This window comes from Fundulus heteroclitus, chromosome 10 (assembly GCF_011125445.2).
Source record: "Fundulus heteroclitus isolate FHET01 chromosome 10, MU-UCD_Fhet_4.1, whole genome shotgun sequence".
Classification (NCBI taxonomy): Eukaryota; Metazoa; Chordata; class Actinopteri; order Cyprinodontiformes; family Fundulidae; genus Fundulus; species Fundulus heteroclitus.
Window position 1 is genome coordinate 2,494,861 of NC_046370.1, and position 24,524 is coordinate 2,519,384.

At 40.4% G+C, this 24,524-nt stretch overlaps 1 protein-coding gene across 1 annotated transcript; it reads left to right on the top strand.

The window, feature by feature from the left end:
- On the top strand, positions 1-24,524 carry LOC105923179 (pancreatic secretory granule membrane major glycoprotein GP2). The gene is made up of 12 exons (XM_036142571.1): positions 1-130; positions 18,785-19,237; positions 19,374-19,391; positions 19,495-19,518; positions 19,799-19,822; positions 20,033-20,143; positions 22,416-22,600; positions 22,688-22,848; positions 23,239-23,490; positions 23,583-23,739; positions 23,835-23,940; positions 24,027-24,524. Exons 1-12 carry the CDS (start codon positions 1-3, stop codon positions 24,119-24,121), a joined length of 1,716 nt encoding a protein of 571 aa, XP_035998464.1. The 3' UTR covers positions 24,122-24,524.

Here is a 24,524-nt window from a genome sequence, read left to right on the forward strand (position 1 = left end):
ATGTGTGGGCGTTGCACCGGCTACGCTACAAAGTACAATGGAGTAGCCTACAACACCAGAAGTTCGAATGGCGATTCAGAAAGTGATGAGTGTAACACGAAAGACAGCGCTAGCGTCTGTTTCAATTCAGGTAAGTCTGTCTACACATTTTAGGAGAATAAACAAAATGGGTTGCTGGTGTATAATTGGAAGCGGGACTTATAATCGCGGTTCTGGCTGCTAGTTCAGATGTAAACACGGAAACAACTTGTTGAAGCTCGATTGCCTGGCATCGTTTATGACGGCTGAAATCCGCCAAAACACACAGCACATAAAAAAGATGTACATTCAGCACAAACCTCAGCATTCATTTCAGCATTATGTGTTCCCGGAATTTTACTAAATAATCCGGACGTGAGCGCTCTGAGAGCGGACGCGCATTTATCTTTTGCGCCGTTGGTAGTATAGACCAGTTCACGCGTGACGTCAGCGCTACATCCGGGTCCGCGGGTAGGCAAAAAGCAGAGCGGCTCTCGTCTACTACATGACAAAATGGGTGATTTAGAGCGTACTTTTAGTTAGTTTATTTTTGGAATCTAAACAATGCCTACGACTTGTTGTGCTCCCGGTGGCACAGAGAGGCATTCCAAATCGTTGGATGTACGTTTCTGTCGTTTACCGAAGGAGGAAGGTAGAAATACAAAGAAAGAAATGGATATTTTCAATGAAAAGAGCGCAGGCAGACGATCCCAATGGACTGGGGGAGCCATCATACCCAGACAGAATTTGCAGTCTACACTTCATCTCCGGTAAATACAACTTAATTCTGCTCTAGTCATTGTTCTATTTAAATAGCGGCGGAGGGGAGGTGGCGATCGCTACACGGGCCGGAGAAGCCGCTGTTGCTGCTGTAGCTGCTGTAGCTGTAGCTTCTCCGGCTGTCTGGAGCAGCAGCAGCCGCTCTATTACACCCCCGTTCACGGGCGCTAGTACTTCTGTGTTTACGCTGCAATGTCGCCGACACCCCCACCCATTTTAAAAAGACAAAAACACCAAAATAATCCGAACAATGTTTTTTTTTTAACCTACCGGGCGGGTCTTCCTCTCTGCTTTGTGCTGTTGCACAAACATGTCTGAACATCCATCCATCCATTTTCTGACCCGCTTAATCCCTCATGGCGCCGTGGGCATTTGCTGGAGCCTTTTTCCCGATATAAAATAATTGCAGCCGTCCAGTGGTTTCAGGGGCTTTCGTGCTCTCTCATCTGTACTGGCCTGCGTGTTTATAAGGCAGCTGTGTCGCGGTACAGAGCACTTGGCCAGCATTTCACAGACTCGCTCCGTCCCTTCAGGCTTTTGCTGTGTGGATCTGGCAACCTGATACCATCAACCATCAACTTACTCTTAAAACGATCTTGTGATACGTTATCTAAAGAAGAAAAATACGTGGAGAACTCGTCAGTTTCGCTGTTTGCGTCCGCCTTTGTGTTCGCCTTTTGCCTACCAATCCGGCGCCCATGCGCGAAAAACCCGCATCAAAACAATAACAATGAACTGGTCTATATGGAGATCATGTCGCTTCACATAAGGCTGCTGTGATGACGGCGAGATTTCTCCGCTTCACTGCGCGATGAGTGAAGAGGAGAGAATGGACATTTCAGCTGCCTGAAGACAGCGTTTATTTATTTTTATTTTACAATTTTGTAAACAACAGCTGCCGATTAAACTGAATGTTACAATCTTGACATGATTATATGAGTTGTTTTACCGAGAAATAGATCAGAAGCGCCGTCTGGCTGCAGCTCCCGACACAGAGGGGAACAGATTTTCACAGGGGAGCTGAATTTCACACACCGGGACTTTTTGGGTTTGGAAATGTGTGTAAAGAGACATTATCCTTGTTGGTATATGACCAACCATAAGCCACACACCTTTTAGCCATGTTTAATCCGTCTATTTGTCTTTGCGAAAGCGAGTTTGCAACCAGGAAGTATCTTGTTACCATGTCAACAGATCAACGCCTACCCACATATTACGTCATCGGTCTTGCAACATTTTTTTATGAGCCTTGAGCTAAAAAGCCTTAAAAATCCACTTTTTCATAAATTTTTTTTCCTCGGGTCATAATAATATGTGAACTTTCTAACATTTAGCAACTTGTATGATCTCAGAATCAAGAAGTACTTTAAGAGTAAGATTATGCTAATTTTTGGGGCGAGGCTTGTTTGGGGGCGGGGCTAACTGGACCTAACCTGACGAAGCCAGATGGATTTGCTCCGCATATCCATCTGGAAACCTTCCGTTGAAGTAATTTTGGGAAGGGGCGAAAATACTGGTTAGCTGATTGGCCTATGTTGGTGAAAGACGGGCCAAATAAACCAATCAGATCAACGAAGCATATGACGTACTAACAGCGACGACAAAAACACAACCACAAGCTCTTGCCGAAACCAGTCGGGAGAAGAGCAAAAACATATTTTCCTCTGAGAAAAGTCTCCAGAGCAGTGTTTTGCTCTTCTTTCAGTGAAGGCAAGGCAAGGCAAGGCAAATTTATTTATATAGCACAATTCAGTACAAGACAATAAAAAGTGCTTTACATGATTAAGATATAGCAAAATAATAAAATGTAGATAGAAAATAGAATAAAAGCAAGTAGGGATAGAATGTAGTAACAAAAAAGAACATTAAAAACAGTAAAACTGTTTAACTAGAACAGTCAAAGGCAATTTTAAACAGATGTGTTTTTAATCTTGATTTAAAAGAACTCAGGCTTTCCGCACTTTTACAGTTTTCTGGAAGTTTGTTCCAGATAAGCGGAGCATAGGAACTAAATGCTGCTTCTCCATGTTTAGTTCTGGTTCTAGGTATGCAGAGTAGGCTGGAACCAGAAGACCCGAGTGGTCTGGAGGGTTGATACACCGATAACAAGTCTGTGATGTATTTAGGTGCTAAGCCATTTAGGGATTTATAGACTAACAGAAGGATTTTAAAGTCTATTCTCTGAGATACAGGGAGCCAGTGTAAGGACTTTAGAACTGGGGTTATGTGCTCTACTTTCTTAGTCTTAGTGAGGACGCGGGCAGCAGCGTTCTGGATCAGCTGCAGCTGTCTGATCCACTTTTTAGGCAAACCTGTGAAAACACCGTTGCAGTAATCTATTCTACTAAATATAAACGCATGGATTAGTTTTTCCAGATCCTGCTGAGACATCAGTCCTTTAATCCTAGAAATGTTCCTCAGGTGATAGAAAGCTGACCTTGTAATTGTCTTTAGATGCTTTTGAAGGTTCAGGTCTGAGTCCATCACTACTCCCAGATTTCGGGCCTGATTGGTGGTTTTTAGCTGAAGCGACTGAAGCTGTGTGCTAACTTTTGATCTTTCCTCTTTCCTGAAGATACGTGGATACTCCCCCAACCCCCCCCCCCCCCGGTCGGCGAGCCGTCCGCGCAAAAGTTGTCTTCTTCAGCCGCCACCCACCCCACGGTCCGCGAGCGGTCCGCGCAAAAGTTGTGTTCTTCAAACGCCACCCCCCCTGCCCCCGTCCCCCGTCCGCGAGTCGTCCGCGCCAAACTTGTCTTCTTCAACACCCACCCTGCTCCGTCAGTCACCGCCTCGCCTAAACACTGCACGCTAACGCTAGTTTCATCGGCTGAAGCCGCCATGTTCTGTAGACTGAACGGTCGCGCTTCTCGTTGCGTCACACCTCAACCCGCCTCAAAGCCAACGCTGATTGGACGTTCGTTTGGTGAACGGCTCCAAATTTTCTTCAACGGAAAGTAGCCAGACTGATCTGCGAGTGAAACCTTGAAAGCTCGCGAGATCAGGATGGTCTCACGAGGCTAAACTGGACCCTGGAAGAGCCGGTGGAATCTCAACTCCATCTCATTTTTATCCCACCAGACATTGAAGTAGACATGTATTACTTTTGTTAAAAAGAGAAAAAGACGTATTAATACTTTATTGTTCAGTTAATGGATTAAAACATAAAAAACACACAATTGTTCAAATAATACTGAATTAAATGAAGTAGTTTTAAGTTATTCACCGAATTATTACACTGTTACACATTCATCTATGGGTTTGTTTATCATTGTAGTTCTCTAACCTGATTGGTGAATCAGGCTGAGTTTCATCAAGCCTTTATGGTCAACATTTTCCCCTCAGCAGCAACACTGAAGCACACAGAGGTTCCCGCTGCGTCTTTACGCACGATCCAGCTGCTGATGTCTCCCTCTTTTCGGCTCAATGCAGTTCTAGACTGTTACAGTTTATAACCAGCCCGTTGCCAAAAAATGCATCCCCTGCTGTTTCATAGAAATATACACTTGTAGTTGATGTAACATTTTCTACGTGTTTACGCATATGTTCTGAACTACTAGTGTGAATTTCAGGTGTGTGGGACAATTTTTAGATTAAAAACATAGGGGGATGCGTTTTTTTGGCAGCCCCGTTGCCAAGAAACGCATCCCCTGCTATCTCAGAGGAGTTGACACTTGTATGACTGTATTCCTGTATATCCATCTGTAATTAAAGGACAAGGGTCAACAAATGCAAATTCTGCCCTGTAAAACAATGACAGCGCAATTGTCGCTCTATGATTTGAAGCCCCATTTGGAGCTTTTAAACAGGCTTTTGAAAAACTTTGGTAATTTGCTGCTGTAATATTATAGATTTTTCAGAATAAAAAGCTAGCAGATGTGCGGAATCAAAACATAACAGAAATACAATTATAGAGCATTCAGTATTGTAAGAAAGCCCACACTGCTGGATAACTTTAAATTTCCTGCATCTAAATTCTGACAAGACCGAAGTTGCAATCTTTGGGCCAGAGTCCTCAAAAAATAAACTTCTTAACCAATCACTTAATCTGGGTGGCATTACCCTGGCCTCTGGTAATAAAGTAAAAAATCTTGGTGTTATTTTTGACCAAGACATGTCATTTAAATCCCATATTAAACAGGTTTCCAGAGTTTCCTTTTTTCACCTCCGGAATATCGCCAAAATTAGAAACATTATGTCCAGGAGTGATGCTGAAAAACTGGTCAATGCATTTGTTACTTCAAGGCTGGACTATTGTAATTCTTTACTATCAGGAAGTCCACAAAATGCAGTTCAAAGCCTTCAGCTGATCCTAAATGCTGCAGCAAGAGTTCTGATGAAAATCAACAAGAGGGATCATATTTCTCCAATTTTAGCTTCCCTTCATTGGCTTCCTGTTAAATGAAGAATAGAATTTAAATTCTTCTTCTAACGTATAAAGCCCTTAATAATCAAGCTCCATCATATATCAGAGCTCTGATTACCCCGTATGTTCCTAACAGAGCACTTCGCTCTCAGACTGCAAGTCTGCTGGTGGTTCCTAGAGTCTCTAAAAGTAGAATGGGAGGCAGATCCTTTAGCTATCAGGCTCCTCTCCTGTGGAACCAACTCCCAGTTTTGGTCCGTGAGGCAGACACCCTGTCTACTTTTAAGACTAGGCTTAAAACTTTTCTTTTTGACAAAAATTATAACTAGAGTGGCTCATGTTACTCTCAGCTACCTTTATAGTTTTACTGCTATAGGCTTAGGCTACTGGAGCATATCAGGATCTAATTTTCTCACTCTATTGAGTTCTACTGTTCTTCAACTATGCATTATGTGTTGTCATTTCTGCTTTAACTTTCTGTTCTCTCTCTTTTATCTTCATAGTAGGTACACCTGGTCTGGCGTTCTGTTAACTGTGACATCATCCAGAGAAGACGGCTCATCTAATGTAGAACAGATTACTGGATCAATGTGTGCTTCTGTGCTTTTTTGTCTCTCTTGTTGTGTCTCTGCTCTGTCTTCTGTAACCCCCAGTCGGTCGAGCCCGATGACCGTTCATACTGAGCCCGCTTCTGCCGGAAGTTTTTCCTTCCCGCTAATGGGTGGTTTTTCTTCCCACTGTCGCTTCATGCTTGCTCAGTATGAGGGATTGCAGCAAAGCCATGGACAATGCAGATGACTCTTCCTGTGGCTCTACGCTTCCCCAGGAGTGAATGCTGCTTGTCGGGACTTTGATGCAATCAACTGGTTTCCTTATATAGGACATTTTTGACCAATCTGTATAATCTGACCCAATCTGTATAATATGATTGAACTTGACTTTGTAAAGTGCCTTGAGATGACATGTTTCATGATTTGGTGCTATATAAATAAAATTGAATTGAAAAATTGAATTGAACTGTTTCTGGATAAATACATTATTGTATGAGTTAAGTTCTATTCCGTTCTATGCCTCTTTCCTTGTAAGTTTGAAATGTCCCATGCTCCTGAATGCACCATAGCTTTCTGACGCTCACGAATGCATCCCACTGGTCTATGAACGCTGTGTCTGCACGTTTGATCTTCCGCTTAAGAAAAAGCTTTGCAGTTTCAAAACTCACGTCGGCTTTCACGGTTTATTGTTGTGTGTGAATGACAAGAGACCACAACAAATAAATCAGCCGTACCTCGGATAAAAACTTTGGATTTAATGTTGTTCATAACACCCGTACTTTTGTAAACGAATCTGCCAAATACACACAGTTTTTTTCACACTAGAAGTACATTTAAACGTTTTTATATAATTAATATAAGAACAAGTCGCTCCGTTGGTCATATTTTAATTTGTTTTCCATCGATATTCATTTGTACCAGTGTTGTAGTCAAGTCACTATGCCTCGAGTCCGAGTCCAGGTTCGAGTCTCCAGTGTTCAAGTCCGAGTCAAGTCCAAGTCATTTAAAAAAAATCAGAGTCGAGTCCGAGTCAAGTCCACTACTCATCCGAGTCAAGTCTGAGTCGAGTCACTATTGATCAGGCATGCCGCAGTAAAAATTAACGTTTGTTGTAGGAACATCCCGTGACGTGTGATGTATGACATGAAGCAGTAACATTCCATTGCACTAATAATTTAGATATTAAAATCATACACCAAATAATATTCTAATGACATATTAAAATTATAGCCTAATCAGGGCAGTCAAACTTTTTTACAGGAGCAGGCCACACACTATCAGGTAGGAGGGTGCACTGAGCTCCGTCTCTCTGCCTGCTCGAACGCTTTTTTCTCTGCTCCCTGCTTGCTTGCATTTTCCTGCGTTTTACTTTTTATCTCCTTTTTATCTCTTTGCCAAAACCACGGAAAGTTGGATTTAGTTATTTTTATTTATTTTCTTTTTATTTATTTTTGATTTTGATTTTGCAAAGATGCCTACCTTCACCACAGTGGACCTTGACACGCTTCTACAAAAGATCGCCGTTATAGAACAGAAGATATGCCGACTCGAACTGAATTATGATGTAAACGGCGCGTATGGAAATGAAACAACCCTGCCTGCGACTCCAAACGGGGACCACCAGCCCAGCAACTCTCTGAACAAACAGATCCCTGAGGAAAATGAGAATCCCTGGATCACTCAGGGTGCAAGACCAAAGGATCAACGAACCCCACGCCTAGACAAAGAAAACTGGCCGAGACTACAGAGAGATGTCCCAGGACAAGTGAAACAACAGCGGGCTGTTCCCACAACAAATGATAGGAGTAAACCTGCTGGAAATGCTGGAATTCCTTTACGAAACAGATTCGCTCCGCTCCAAAATGTGACCCAGGAGAATCATGACAACACTCAGAGGTACGTCAACGACTTTCGCTCTAATACATCAGAGAAAAGACATGCCACGGGGCCAAGGACCCTGATTTTATGCAGTGGGTCTGTATGTGGGATTAAACATTTCTGTAACAAGAAAAACACAGAGGTGTTAATTTATAACAATTCGAACTATGGCCTGGTGTCTGATTTATTAGACATCCTTCCAAGGATCTTGAAAGAGCGCCCGACCTTGGAAAAACTCATAATACAAGCTGAAGCCCTGGGCGACATCACCCGGATAAGAAAATCAGAAGTATTGAAAGAGGATTACATTCGTCTGTTGAACTTAGTTCATGGCAAAAATGTCAAGGTGCCCTTTCCCGCCCGTGGCTTGTGGAGACGAGATTTTTTCCCGAATTCTGATGCTAAACAAATGGCTGGAAAAAACATGCAAAGAAACAACTGTAATCTTTATAGACAACTTTAACATCTTCTGGGAAAGAAGACATCTGTTCAACAGAGATGGCTTCTCTCTAAATAGGTCAGGTGCAAAACGACTGATTTCAAACATCTTCTATTCTGTAAACCATACAGCATCAGCTTTGTCCCAAAACAAAGAACATCCAGTGCCTAAACAAATGATAAGCCCAGTGCAGCCCGAACAAGCCAAGATAAAGATGGCCAGAAAGATGACACAGAAAGAGGCTACATCAGAGCTACAGGAGAATTCATCCCAGATCTCAGCAGGACAAAGAGAGGACCAAGAAAATCCATCGTCACGAACACCGATCCAGACTACACCCGCCTCGCCTTCTTCTCCACAAAGCCCAGAGGTTCCTTTCCTGGATTTTTCTCACACCATGAACAAAGTCCTTAAGATTGGTCTACGGTTGACATCCTCTCCACATACTAATTCTGAAAACCACAGTTCTGTGACTAAATCAGCATCTTCCAAAGGACGCAGAGGTCCAGATCCTCCTCCTCCTCTACATATCACAGAACATGCCTGTCCTGAAGACCTTCGCATAACGTCCTTGTGATATGCAGCAGGCCCTGGCTGTACGTTTATCAGTCAAGACCGCCACCAGCATAAGCCTGGGCCTCCTGACGGAGAACATGGAATATCTGTTATGATACGTGGCAGAAATAAGAAAAGCAAAAGGAAAACAGACAGGAATAATCAGTCGTACTTAAAAGTCATAAACTGTCAGATGCAACCTGCCACAAAGACACCATCAACCACCAAATCATATAAACTGGGTTTATTAAACATTAGATCTCTGTCAGGAAAATCCCTTTTAATTAATGACTTCATTATTGACAATAATCTTGATGTTATGTTTTTAACAGAAACATGGTTACATGAATCTAATGAAGCAGCCATTCTGCTGGAGTCGACTCCTCCAAACTACAATTTTCTTTGTGAGAGCAGACAGCAAAGGAAAGGTGGAGGAGTAGCAACATTGTTTAATGATTCACTAAAGTGTAAAAAGGTGTTTTTGGGAAAATTTGACTCTTTTGAACATTTGGCTCTCCAGGTAAAGAGCCCGGTACGAACTATGTTTCTGAATGTTTACAGGCCTCCTAAGTCCACATCAAACTTTTTTAATGATTTCAGTGACCTCTTGTCTGTGATATGTGTTGATTATGACTTTTTAATTATTGTTGGAGACTTCAACTTTCACGTTGACAACCCTGAAGACAGAAGTGCAAAAGAACTGTGTGACACACTTAGAAACTTTGGTTTAACTCAGCATGTTAAACAGCCAACACACAAGCAGGGGCATATTTTAGACTTAATCATCACTAAAGGTCTAAACATTTCACAGGTCAATGTAACTGATGTTGCCTTATCCGATCACTTCTCCGTTACCTTTGAATGTATCATTACCAGTGACTCATTTAGCCAAAGGGACATCGTAAGAAAACGCACCTTTAAGGACAATGCCACAGAAAATTTTATTCAAGCTTACTCTGCTACCTCAACCTTGGGCTGCAACTCAGTAGATGAGCTAGTAGATAACTTTCATTCTAAAGTCTCAGACATCATTGACTGCATTGCTCCAGTTAAAGTGAAGGTTTTTTACGGGAAGAAAAAATCTCCTTGGAGAAATGCTCCATCAGTTAGAAGTGAAAAAAGGGAATGTCGCAAAGCTGAACGCAGGTGGAGAAAGTATAGACTCCTGGTTCACTATGACATCTATAAAGAGAGACTTAACAGATATAACTTACAACTGAAAAATGCAAGAGAATCTTTCTTCTCTGAGATCATTAAGAAAAACATTAATAATGCTCGTGTCTTATTTGCCACAGTCGACAGATTAACAAATCCTCCTGTGTCCGTGGCTTCAGAACTCCACTCCACCAGGGCCTGCAACGAATTTGCTAACTTCTTTACTGAGAAAATCCTAAAAATTAGAGGATCAGTTTGTACATCCACACCAGCTCCAGAACCAAAGCGGTACTCAGCTGGAACTTATCCTGACAAAATGTCCCAATTCAGCCAAATAAACTACAAAAGCTTAGAGCAGATCATTCAGCAGCTAAGTTCCTCTTCATGCTGTCTTGATGTTCTCCCCACAGCTTTCTTTAAGAAAGTTTTACCTGTCATAATGTCTGATTTGACTCAGATAATAAACACGTCCCTCCTGTCAGGTGTTTTCCCCCAGTCCCTAAAAACAGCAATTATCAAACCACTGCTGAAAAAGAATAATTTAGACAAACTTCTACTCCAGAACTACAGGCCCATCTCAAACCTCCCCTTTATCAGTAAGATTATTGAAAAAGCTGTATTTCAACAATTAAACACCTTCTTAACAACGACCAGCCGATTTGACGTTTTCCAGTCAGGTTTCCGTGCTCACCACAGTACAGAGACCGCCCTGATCAAGGTGTTCAATGACATCCATATAAATACAGACTGTGGAAGAACCACCGTGCTGGTTCTGTTGGACCTGAGTGCAGCATTTGATACTGTTGATCACTCCATTCTGTTAGAACGCCTGGAAAACTGGGTCGGCCTCTCTGGTACAGCACTCAACTGGTTTAAATCCTACTTAAAGGACAGGGACTTTTTTGTATCAGTAGGTAACTTTACATCAGAGATGACAAAAATCCCATTTGGGGTTCCCCAAGGGTCCATTCTGGGTCCCCTCCTCTTCAATATCTACATGCTCCCTCTAGCCCAGATAATAAAAAATAACAACATCAGCTACCATAACTATGCAGACGACACACAGCTCTACATCACCATGTCACCAGGTGACTATGAACCAGTTCAGGCACTGAGTAAATGCCTAGAAGAAATCAATACGTGGATGTGCCAAAATTTTCTCCAATTGAATAAAAACAAAACTGAAGTAATAATATTTGGACCAATAGAGGAAAGATCAAAAGTTAGCACACAGCTTCAGTCGCTTCAGCTAAAAACCACTAATCAGGCCCGCAACCTGGGTGTAGTGATGGACTCAGACCTGAACCTTCAAAAGCATCTAAAGACAGTTACAAGGTCGGCTTTCTATCACTTGAAGAACATTTCTAGGATTAAAGGACTGATGTCTCAGCAGGATCTAGAAAAACTAATCCATGCGTTTATTTTTAGTCGAATTGATTACTGCAACGGTGTTTTTACAGGTCTGCCTAAAAAGTGGATCAGACAGCTGCAGCTGATCCAGAACGCTGCTGCCCGCGTCCTCACTAAGACTAAGAAAGTAGAGCACATAACCCCAGTTCTAAAGTCCTTACACTGGCTCCCTATATCTCAGAGAATAGACTTTAAAATACTTCTGTTAGTCTATAAATCCTTAAATGGCTTAGCTCCTAAATACATCACAGACTTGTTATCAGTATATAAACCCTCCAGACCATTAAGGTCTTCTGGCTCCAGCCTACTCTGCATACCTAGAACCAGAACTAAACACGGAGAAGCAGCATTTAGTTCCTATGCTCCAATTATCTGGAACAAACTTCCAGAAAACTGTAAAAGTGCGGAAAGCCTGAGTTCTTTTAAATCAAGATTAAAAACACATTTGTTTAAAATTGCCTTCAACTGTCCTAGTTAACTGAATCACCACTTTTTTGTTCTATTTTCTTTCTATATTTTATTCCTACTTGCTCTTATTCTGTTTTATTTTGCTATATTTTAATCATGTAAAGCACTTTGCATTGTCTTTGTACTGAATTGTGCTATATAAATAAATTTGCCTTGCCTTGCCTTATGCCGGTGCCCGAGCCCCGGAGGGGAGAATTTTGAAAAATAGAGTCTCCCTGATGTATTTTGAAAGCTTTCAAGACAGGTGATTATTTAAAGAATAGAGTCAGAGTGCATGTTATAAATTGAATAAAAGACAAAAAAAAGAAGATCAATTCTTCAAAAACAACCTTTGTTTTTTTTATTATTATTCTCAAAACATTATTTTTTCACATGATGTTATCATGTTTTAACAAGGTAAGGTAATCTCCATTTGCATAAAATTAGTTTAATTTCAATTACTAGCACCACATAAAACAGATCAGATTAGGTGAGGTCTAGTCATCTTATTATTATTATTCACAGTTCTGTTCTAAAAACGGTCGTAACATTTCTTCACGAACCAAGTCGAATTTTTATGATAAAAATACAGGGTTGGAATTTGAAATTGAATTTACATGTTTTTCAGTCATATTGCTCTTTTGAAATCTCTTATCTCAGTTTAATTTCACTTGCACTCATCACACACATGATATCATATCATCGGCGAGGATTCTAGAGACAAACACAAAATGCATCCCCTGAAAAACTTTGATAATTTGCTGCTGTAATATTATATTATATGTAATATTATAGATTTTTCAGAATAAAAAGCTAACAGATGTGCATAATCAAAAAATATCAGAAATACAATTATAGAGCATTCAGTATTGTAAGAAAGCCCGCACTGTTTCTGGATAAATACATTACTGTATGAGGTAAGTTCTATTCCGTTTTATGCCTCTTTCCTTGTAAGTTTGAAATGTCCCATGCTCCTGAATGCACCGTAGCTTTCTGACGGTCGTGAATGCATCACACTGGTCTATGAACGCAGTGCTGTGTGCTGTGCACGTTTGATCTTCGCTTAAAAAGCTTTGCAGTTTCAAAACTCACGTCGGCTCTCACGGGTTTATTGTACTTTTCGGCATAACACTGGTCTGTGTTTTGGTCGGAAAAGTAGCATCTCGGTTGGAACAAGGAACCCAATCACTCGTTAATGTTGCTCTCAGTGGAGACAGATGCTAAGGTGATTTTTGGGATGTATAATCGGGGAAAAGTAGCCGGCGGCAAGAGCTGCTATAGACGGCGATTTGCCGCCGTTGACCGGCTACTTTTGACTGCCCTGCCTAATGATATAAAAAAAGGTTGAGTCTTTTTCCGAGTCAGAATGATCTGAATGTAGGAGTCCGAGTCCAAGTTTGAGTCATCAGTGCTCAAGTCCAAGTCAAGTCACGAGTCTCTAAATTTAGCTAATGACTCGGACTCGAGTTCGAGTCTCGGACTCGAGTACTACAACACTGATTTGTACAGAGTGAGGCGCACTCCCGCGACAGGGGATGCATATCTCGGCAGGCATGCACTTTTGAGCATAACACTGGCTCACTTTCACCACTGGTTAAGACTAAAATTATTCATAACTCTGATTACTCTTCCTGCTGCTCTGTTAACACGAACTGCAGCAGGGATTACTGATGGCCACAAGTTGCGAAAGAAACCGAAACAGCTCAGCAGAAGGCGGAGTTTTGTCGTCCGCAGGCCAGATGGGCTTTGTGATTTTTATGTGTGAGAAATGCCATGTTTGCGTGTGAAATGCCATGTGTTGCGTGTGAGCGTGTGAAGTTAGTGAAATGCGTGTATCACACGGTAAATGCATGAGAGTTGAGAGCCTTGGTTATGATGGATTTCTGCATTTGTGACACATTCAAAAACTATAACCCACATTACGCACATTTTCATTACAAAAACAAAACATGAATAATTAGCGCTGTCTTACCTCTACTTATAAACAAAGTCCATGCGGCGCTCTTTCTGAACAAAAATATCGGTCACTTTCCAGTAAAAGTTGTCTTTATCTTCTTCAGTTTAAAAGTCTCTCAGTCTCAGTGGAGCTCACTGCCAGGGAGGAAAGCCTTCCTTGACCAGTCCTGTTCCGGCTGTATGTTTAGCGTCTTTTTAGTGCTTTACTTGTTTAGCATAACTCGCTAAAAATACATCCATAACTTGCTGTGACTCTACTGTTTTGGGATCAGGAGCGGTTCTCCTTGAGCGCCCCCTGCCTAGAGGCCAAGGAACTGTCGGCCTTACCTACAACCACTTCTCTGCTGTTCATGATCGCGCAGCAGCACGAAAACATGTTACCTGCACACAGTTTGATGAACAAAACACAATTCGTAATCCACATACATTAAATTATGGAAAATGAGTTCATAACTGTTTGAACAATTGCATTTATGATCTAGAGAAAGGAAGATGAATTCACAGAATGGAAGCCAGCGCAGTTAACATGGGATTGCGCAATCCCAGGGGAGGCCAAGCTCGCTGCGGCCTCACAGGCTTCGCTATCAAGCGCCTCCCAGGATTTACATGGCAAATAGCGAAAAGTCTGCGATTTTAAAGAAAATATAATCAAAAAGGAGGGAATTGGATACTAATTGTGAATCACAATTTATATTATGTTTTATATTATGTTATCATTATATATTTTTCTTTCTTTCCATGATGACAAGTGAGGCCCGGCCTCACTTGCCTCCCCTGACTGCATGTCACTGATATTACGTTATCACTATAAATTTTTCTTTCTTTCCATGATGACAAGTGAGGCCCGGCCTCACTTGACTCCCCTGACTGCATCCATCCATCCATTTTCCAAACCGCTTTATCCCTCATGGGGTTGCGGGGGTTGCTGGTGCCTATCTCCAGCGTTCACTGGGCGAGAGGCGGGGTACACCCTGGACAGGTCGCCAGTCTGTCGCAGGATTAATCGCGATTAATCGCGATTAATCGCCCTGATTAATCGCGATTAATCACGATTAATCGCATTGTATTTACAAACTCCAAGAATGAATTCAAAAGTAGTGTATAGAGCACTTTTATTTTAATGTTCTGCTGCCATATGAACAAAAGTGTTGTAACATTTGTAGCACTTATCAGTATCACATATTTAGTGTAAAGCTCAACTTAAACATGTAAAACAAAAAATAGCAATAATAATAAATTAAAGCTTATTGCCACTGACAGGGAATTCTCTTTATGGGGAAAAAAATCTACCAAAAACAGGCCATTTCTGAGGTAACAGCAGGGAGCAGCATTACCATTTTATGTTCAATAAGCAAAGTTTAACTTGGCAGTGGTTACAACTAACTTGTTTCTGTCATATTCGATGCTGGAAGAACTTTAAACTGAAATGCTTGCGAACTCGATATGCTTGCGTTTATTTGACGTTGACACGCGGTTTTTTGTTGTTGCTTTCTCGCGTGCATATCCACCTTATTTTTGACGGAAACATGGAGGCAGCGAGTTGACGTTTGTTTGGGCGAGACTTCCGCCCGCTCACTTCCTGTCAGTGTTTAGCTATCTGAGAAGTGGCTCATGCGGCTACTTCGTCTCAAATTACTCGTCATTATGACTTCAAGGAAGACCGGGATCATTTGTGTGGTTAGAGGTTGTCATAGTAACGGGTGTAAAAGAAAGGTTTACGTGGAGCAGGAGTGTTTTAATCATCGACCGTGTACAAAAGCTGTGAATACGAGGCGCCCTACTTCATTCACCCTCAGCCGAAGAATGAGGAATCCCTTCGCCTCTGGTAACAGCTTAAAATCTGAAGAAACCACCGAAGCGACCGTATGTTTTTTTCATTTTGTGGACAAAAGACCAACATAAGACCACATGACGCCAGAAAAGTGTCTGGGCTGCGAAGTTCCATAAAAAAACAAAACCAGGAGACGTCAAGAGGAGAGGAGACAGGTAAGCTAATGTTTTGATATCCTCTCATAAATCCCAAACATTACAAAATTAACTGACCAGCAATCTAATCACAACGAGCCAACGGCCACTATGTTTCTGAATCAGATAATTCATCAGCCTACCTTCCATAAGTCGCCGCTGCATGACTGAAGGCTTTCCCTGGAGCCGCAGCATCAGAGCGCTCTGAGGTCTCGTAGAGCCGGTTGATGCAGTCAGAATCCAGCAGTGTGAACGTCGGACTAGTTTTAGCTTGAACGGACATCAGCCTCCATGAATACCAGGTCATCCATGTTGATATTTATTAACACCGATCCAACTCTTTCACTGCGGAGGTTCGCTTCGGTAAAGTCGCACAGCAGAGCCGTCCGCACCAAGTAACGACACAAAACAGGTTAAAATGTCCTCGTACGTTATATGAGGCCACTTCTTTGTATCATCCACTCACTCATGAATAGTTTGAAGCTGTGGCCCTGACCTGCCACTTCGATTGCTCTGCAAGTTTTGACACTGTTGCCGCGACAGTTGATCATTTCAGTCAAACTAATGTTATTTGGCCGAGGGAAGCGCTGAAACGGAAGTGCGGCACACACAAACGGAAGTTGGACAGACCTTCACAAAATAAAAGCATGTGAGCAACATGCGTTAACGCGCGTTAAAGAAAATATCGCCGTTAATAGTCTAATGAGTTAACGCGAAATTAACGCGTTAACTTGCCCAGCCCTAATATATATATATATATATATATATATATATATATATATATATATATATATATATATATATATATATATATATATATATATATATATATATATATATATAGAGAGAGAGAGAGAGAGAGAGAGAGAGAGAGAGAGAAATATAAAGTATTAAAGAGATAAAATTTCTAATATGAGAGAAAAGTCATAGGAGAATACAGTAAAAATAGACAAAAGCGGTAATGTTATGAGAGAATTGTGATATTACTAGAATTAAGGGGGAACATTTCCAGAATAGTCACAGTTTGCAGAACTATTTTAGTTCTAGAGTAATAGTGCCAGGTTAGATTTTTTTTTTAATTATTGTATTCTTTACTAGAATAAAGTCAGGAGAATTAAGCCAAAGGGATACAAAAATAAACTCGCAATATTACAAAAAAAAAATTATTACGAATATAAAGTATATTCTGAGATTAAAGTCCCACTGATACTGTCTACTTATATAATGTCTATGGCTATAATTAAAAGAAGTAAGGGAACACTTCCTCCTGAAACAGGTAAGGTAAATTCACCAACATAAAATGCACAAGTTAAATGATCAAACAATAAACACAATCTGGAATCATGAATTGATTTTAACGAAGATGCTATAGTAAATAATCTGTAAAAATGTAAAACATAAACAAAGCCAGGCATCTTGGTGGTAGGCAAACACAACAGAACTTGGGATGCCTAATGGAGTCCAACCCTTGGGCAGCAACAGGGGAACGAACACACCAATAGGCAAATGGTCATAATGTTTTGCTTAATCCATAATTGGGTTTAAGATGCAAATTCTAAAATACTTTGTGAAAATTAATCTATGAACCGAAAAGCTTTAGTGCAAAATTGGAGCTTGTAAAACTGATAGTTAAAAGCTCCTGAAATGGTAGGATTGATTGATGTTGCAATCCCAAACAAGTGCAGGGGAAGCTAGATATCTACAGTACAAAGGGCTAAAACATGAGGAAAAGTTGTAATATGTGAAAACACCAGTGGTGATCTGAAAAGCACTGAATTGGACGTCGGCTTCAGCTTTCAACTGTAGAGATCTCTGCCAAGAAGAATGCAGAAGGAGCCACATTTGATGGTGATTTAGAAGATGAAGTATTCAGTGGGTGTTTTAGCCTATCCCAAGCTGCCACAGTGTGTGATACACTCTGGACAACACACCATCATTTGACAGAACTAAAACTACGTAACACAAAATCTTCTAAAACTAACACAAACTCTGTCAACGTTGCAGACACCCCAAATAAAACACTAAATATGATCTAGAAAAAATAATGGCAATGTTTAAACCTGAAACCTATGAGATGATCCAAAAATTACTGTGCTAAAATATGAGGAAGCAACGGTGTTTTTTTATTCTCTAGAACATAAGTTGAAAGGACAGAATATTGGCTCTGTGCCAGATGTCACAGTATAAAGCATGTTGCAGCCTTGTACTGTCATTCAGGGTGTTAACACAGAAGAGAGGCACACAGAAAAGGTAAAAGATGTTATTTTCCCTATTAGATAAAATGCTCTATACTATTTTTGTTGCAACACATTGCATCAAATATGCTTTATGTTACATTCACATATCCTAAAAGTCTGTTTTTTATTATAATCTTTTAGCAGGTTGGACGTTTAACTTTTGAAGAATGGCAGGTCAAATCATAATACCTGTACTGCTTCTGTGGTTTACAGGTAAACAGCCACTGAAGTCAATCTTAAATGAGTTTTTTATAAATAAAAACAAAGTCAAGGTTTTAATAATTGATACCCGCACGTCAAACCTGGCTGGTAATCAATTGTTGATTCAGGATGCTATCCTGTCTAACATATTAACAGTAAAATGTTTGCTTCTGTAGGGGTACTGCCAAGAATGACAAAAAATCCAAATCATCCCAAAAGCTCACATTAATATATGTAAATTATATTTTTTTTGTGGCCCCTGACGGTCTGGGGCTCTTGGAGCTGTCCTAACTTTTCTCCCCCTTTACAGCCTCTGGCTGTAGAGTCCAGCAGCATTTAAACTCCTCAGATTTTAAATGCTGCTGGAGTCTGCTTTACCTTTAAAAATTATTATGGATGGATGGTGCCATAGACTTGAAAATATACTCTGGCAGCCACTCTGGCAACTCACAGCATTTTCCTAAACCAGACAAACGATGGATTATTAATTTTATGTAAAATTATTTCTGTGTTTTTATAGGTGGACTAGCAACTCAGAATGCTGGTGAGATGAAAGTCTATCTATCTATCTATCTATCTATCTATCTATCTATCTATCTATCTATCTATCTATCTATCTATCTATCTATCTATCTATCTATCTATCTATCTATCTATCTATCTATCTATCTATCTATCTATCTATCTATCTATCTATCTAAGGTTTGTTGTATGTATTGATATCATTTAAATGCATTTTATATTTATTGATTTATTGGTTGAGGTTTATGCTGTGGTTAAGCTTATTATTTTACCTTCTTTTTTGTCCTACATGTTACATTTGAAGCAACGGCAACTCCGGCTTGTGCTGGCTGTCAGTGTTGTCCCTCAGACACAGAATGCATCATCACCGATGGAATTGCTCAATGTCTCGATCCCTGTGTCAGCTACAGTATACTGAATGATACATGGCGTTCAATAAATAATACAGACACTTCTATCACACATTGTGACCAGTACATTGCCTGGAATGGCTGGTATCGCTTTTATTTGGGGCAAAGCAACGCTCAGATTCCAGAGCGATGTGTAAAAGAACACCGGTGTGGAACCCATGCTCCTTTGTGGCTAAACGGGACTCATCCAGTGCAGTTTAATGAAATCGTAACTCGCACTGTGTGTAACGCATGGTCTAGTTCCTGCTGTGTATTTCCCACGCACACTATCCAGATCAAACGATGCTATGGATATTATGTCTATAAACTTGAAAAGCCATCTGCATGCCATCTGGCATATTGTGCAGGTATTGTCATATAATAATTGTTATATATAAATGTTATTCTTATACAAATTTAAAGGTGAATACCTTTATAAATTCAAAGTTACGCAAACATCATATATACATTTTTATCTTGAATAACATCTCTGTGTTGTTATAGATGAAGTTACAGTTACAGGTAAGCTGAAAGTTAAAATCTATCTATCCAAAATTTAAACAGGCCTTATGTACTGTCATTAGTTTTATTAATTTTATATTCTATGATTTCTGTGTTTTTATAGGTGGAGTGACAACTCCAAATGCAAGTAAGTGGAAAGTGTAATCTTCCTACTTACCTAAGATTAGATTTATATTATTATTATATTTGTAAAAATTATAAATTATTAAAATTATATTGAATGATTTCTGTATGTATTTATTGGTGAAGTGCTAACTCAGAATGCAGGCAAGTTGAGAGTTTAATCTGTCTGGCTGCTCATCGATCAGTCTATCTTTCTACCTGTTCATTAACTCAAAAATCTAATAGGTTTTTTAAATTAACATCTGTTACATTAACTTTATATTCAATATCTGTGTGTTTTATAGATGAAGCGATAACCCCGGTTACAGGTAAGATGAACGTTTAATCGGTCTTTTTTGGAATTAAACATACCAGACTGGCGGTCCATTTTTTTAATTCAGTCAATTTACAAATCCCAGTTTTTCGATTGGTCAGTCCAAAAAAAAGGTTAAAGATAAAATATTTGATTGGTCATGTGCAATGTTCATGTTTTCACATTTTCTGTAATGTTTCTGATTTATTTTATTCTGCTGAGACAGACCCCTGTGAACAACTGCACTGTGCTGAGTATGAGCGCTGTGGGAAGAAAGATGGTGTATATGGCTGTTTCTGTGATGAAGACCATCATAGACCAAACACTAAGAGCTATGGTAAGGGTGACGACTTTAAAGGAGTAATAACTATGAAATTTATTTCAAAATTAACAAAAAATCATTCTCATTTGTCACCCAGGATGGAAGTAACATTCCCTATGAACAATGTGTCTTCTCCATCAACAATGACTTAAGCCCTATTCAGATAGATTCATTTTACCCAGGGACCTCATATAATAAACAAATTAACCCCCTAAATCAGCTTTTTAAGTGGCACATTTTCATGGGATAACCGAAGCTTGAGATTTGATGAAATTAATGGACATTGCTGCTGCATATATTAAATCTGAGAAGCTGTTTAACAGAAGCAGTGCTGCCAACTCTACTTATAAGAGACTTTGGGCTCTCTTTTTTAAAGTCGCTTGTAAAAATTCTCAGGTTTAGGGCTTGTTTTTGGATATGCGGTTGTTCATTTGGGCTTGTTATTTTTCCAACAGAACCTCTTTTCCTGTCTATCACACTATTCAGCCTCGCACTGTTGCATTACAAATGTGAGCCGGCTAATTTCTGTCTGATTACATTCTCCCTGACAATTTACCTGACAGAAAAAAATCGAATTGCAACAGTAAATGCCCACAGGAAACATGAACTGCCTATTCACGCATCGGATCCCGCCCATTTCTGTCAAAATCACAGAGACGCTGATTTGCATTGGATTAGTATTATCACAGAACACCCGAGTGCAGCAAAATATAGTAGGTAATTTGCAGGGGAATTATTACTTTACAAATACCTGACATAGCGCATTCGCACAGGATTAAAAATACAGACAATGTCAGGATTTGTCTACGGATGAACCCAGAACCACACACACGGAACTCAACTTGAGAGTTTAATTGTAAGGATAATGGGATGATGGGTGATGAAACCAGCGAGGCAGGACTGCGCAGTAACAGGGGTGCAGATGATGGCTGGAGCTGACGGCCCGGAGCGAGAGAGAGAGTCCTAGGAATCAGAGACAGGTAGCTGAGTCCTTGGCTCGGCAGAGCACTAGTCAGAGCACAGCAGCAGGCCCTTCAGCACGGCAGAGAATCCACAGCTTGGCGAGAGTAAGTTCTTGAAGGCAGAGTAATAGCTGGGTTAGCAGCAGGACAGGGTTAATACTTGAGGACCAGAACCATAGCAGGATAACAGCGAATCAGGGTGAATACTTGCAGGTCGAGTCATCACGGTCAAGAACCTCACCCTGGGATGCAGAGGGGAGACAAGTGGATCCAGAAGCAAGCAGAGATACAAAACTTAACACTAGGGCAGGAAGCAAAGAAAATAAAACATGAGTGATGTATGCAGTTTGGGAGGTTTTCATTGGATTCTGGACAAGCTGAAGACTTGGAGATGCCAACAAAGAGAGCAATACAACAGTCAGATCTAGAGCTAGTGGAGCATGATTAACCTTCACCAGGTCAGGGCTTTTTTTAAAAAAAAGGTCCAACTTTGGCCAAAGACACTGTTAAAAAAGTTTGTCCTGTCAATTTGATTTTTAAATGTAAAAATCCTCACCAAACTTACCCTAAGGGTTTAGCAGTTTCACATATTTCACATTAGGTTTCTCATCACCTCAGTTCTAAAGTTCTTCCACTGGCTTCCTGTATCTCAGAGAACCACATTTAAAATACTTCTGCTAGTTTATAAATCACTGAATGGCCTAGCACCAAAATATATCATAGACTTGTTATCAGTGCATCAACCATCCAAACCACTAAGGTCTTCTGGTTCTGGTCTACTCTGCATACCCAGAACCAGAACCAAACACGGATAAGCAGCATTTAGTTCTTATGTTCCACTGAGCTGAAACAACCTCTCAGAAGACTAAAAGTGCTGAAACCCGGGGCTCCTTTAAATCAAGGTTAAAATCCATTTTGTTTATAGAGTTGGCTTTAAAGGTTAATGTTTAATTCAAACTGTTGTAGCTAGGTCAGACTTATCCATATTATGTTAAGTTTGCAGCCCAACTTCTCTTGACCTACTGCTACTATTTCAATGCAATTTACTTTCCTCTGTATATTTTTTCTCTTTTCCTATGTTCTGTTCATGTACAGCACTTTAAAATGTCTTGTTAGTGAAATGTGCTGTACAAATAAACTTTTGTTCATTTTGACAGCAGTAACGCAATCCAGTAGAAAATGGAGAGCATTACTGTAACCTGGCTTCAGAGACAAGTATATTTGTAGATCATCGGCATAGCAGGAGAATGATAACTGGTTCTAAGTTACAATATATTCCTCTCTCTGCTGTCTCCCTAAATTATGTTCCTGTCTCTGGTGAACAGACTCAAACATCACATGCAGCAGCAGTTCAGGCATCATGTCGATCTCTCGCTGCCAGCTGTTTGAAGCAGGCTTTCACTCCAGTGCTCTCCACCTCCGAGATGAATCTTGCACCGGGACGATCCAGGATGGACGACTCGTGTTCCACTTTGACAACGATGACCATCTGTGTGGGACAACTCTGAGGGTATAGTTAGGAAGTTAAAACATCTTGTTTCAGGCTTATTCTGTTGCAACAGTCAACTGATACATTCTATTTTATTTTGCTGTTTAGAGCAATGGAAGTCACTTTATGTATGAGAACAGCATTCAGGGTGATGTGGACACTCATGGAGGTGTGATCAGTCGTCAGAGAAACCTTAATCTGCGTTTCTGCTGTGTTTACCCTCTGGAACAAGCCCTGTCAATGTCTGTGGGCATCAGTTCTTTGGAGAGGTGAAGAACCTGTTTTTTCTGCTTCCTTTTACAAGATGTTTAGTTTTGCTTAGTTCTGCTTCTATGTCTCAACCAGTTATTGATGATGTATTATCTAGTCCCAAGGTTTTCAACCCTGGTCCTCAGGACCCACTGTCCTGCATGCAGCTTGGATGTCCCTGCTCCAGCACACAATGATAGCTTTACATCTTCAGCAGCCATCAGAGGCTGCAGAGGCCTGTTAATCACAGACTTACTTAAGTAAGGTGTGTGGAGGCAGGGAAACGCCTAAAACATGCAGGATAGTGGACCAGGATAGAAGACCTATGCTCTACTCAATAAACTAGAGAAGCTTAATCAACCAATCAAATGCATACATCTATGTGGTCACACTGAATGTTTATTCTGCAGCATTGTGGACAAGAAACTTCCTTTTGGCACCGGATCATATCGTATGAGAATGACCCCCTATGAAGATGAGGCCTTCCTCACGCCCTTCAGCACTAATGAAAACATAGGCCTTGAAATTAATAACATGCTTTATGTGGAAGTGAGAACAGAGGGAGTGGATCAGCGGCAGTTGTCCACAGTTCTGGAATCTTGTTGGGCCACGCCAGTCAATGATGCAGACTACCCCGTCCGCTGGGATCTCATCGATTCACAGTAAATTAGACCATCTGTCATCTTTATAACTCTATCTTGTTACATCACTGCCTGCTTCAAATTTTAACTCCTGCATGGTTTCTGCTTCACAGGTGCCCCAATCCAGCAGATGGAACCGTAGAGGTGATTAAGAACGGTGTCTCCACTGCAGCACGTTTCTCCTTCAGGATGTTCACTTTTACCAACTACACAGAGATCTACCTGCACTGCAATGTTCACTTGTGTCTTTTGACAAACAACTGCACAGCTGTAAGTACCATTGTGGGCCTGGTCCGGTTTAATCATGCACAAGGAAGTTGTGCGCCTTTAAAAGCCTGTAATGCTGATGTTTTACTTTTTTACAGGATTGCTCTCCTGGACACCAAAACCGCCGCCGGAGAGACGTATCTTACCATGACTCAGGAAGTCTGTCCCTTGGACCACTAGCCTTTGGGGCTAAACAGACCACTGGTAAACTTCTGTCACTTTCATTGCTTTGTAAACACAAAGATCATATTGCAATCGGTTAACAAATTATATATATTGTCTTTTTACAGGTGCACTGATCTACAGAAATGGTGCTTCAGACCATCTGACATCAATTGTTACCTTGATTGTCAGTTTGCTGATGACCAGAATTTGGGCAAATTGAGATCAAAGAAGATTCATGATTAAAAATCTAACAAAATTTAGTTACTTGTGATTTATGTTGCTTAGATGTGAGATTTAGGTGAAAACAAAAACAATTGTGCTTCACATCTGCAGCACTGCTGGGCTTCAGATGATTTGTGGGATTTATATAACAATTAGTATTTGTTCCATCATAACTCTTTTATTATAATTAGTTGTTGGTAATATTAGCGGAAGGGAAATATGAACTGTTATGTGGGTGTTAAGGTTACATATAGAGCTAATTAATGTTCACAGGAATTATCAAACTGGATGAATTTGATTATTTTCTTTTCCTTTAGTATAAACTGTGTTTAAGGATGTTTTGCTTGTGGGAGATGTATGTGATCAATTATAAAAGGGAATAAAATAAAAATTTGAATTCA

Excerpts from the sequence above, each read along its gene's own strand:
- LOC105923179 (XM_036142571.1), top strand. The coding sequence starts at position 1 with ATGTGTGGGCGTTGCACCGGCTACGCTACAAAGTACAATGGAGTAGCC. Across the intron at positions 23,740-23,834 it reads TGACAAACAACTGCACAGCT|GATTGCTCTCCTGGACACCA; the intron begins GTAAGTACCATT and ends ACTTTTTTACAG. Across the intron at positions 23,941-24,026 it reads TGGGGCTAAACAGACCACTG|GTGCACTGATCTACAGAAAT; the intron begins GTAAACTTCTGT and ends GTCTTTTTACAG.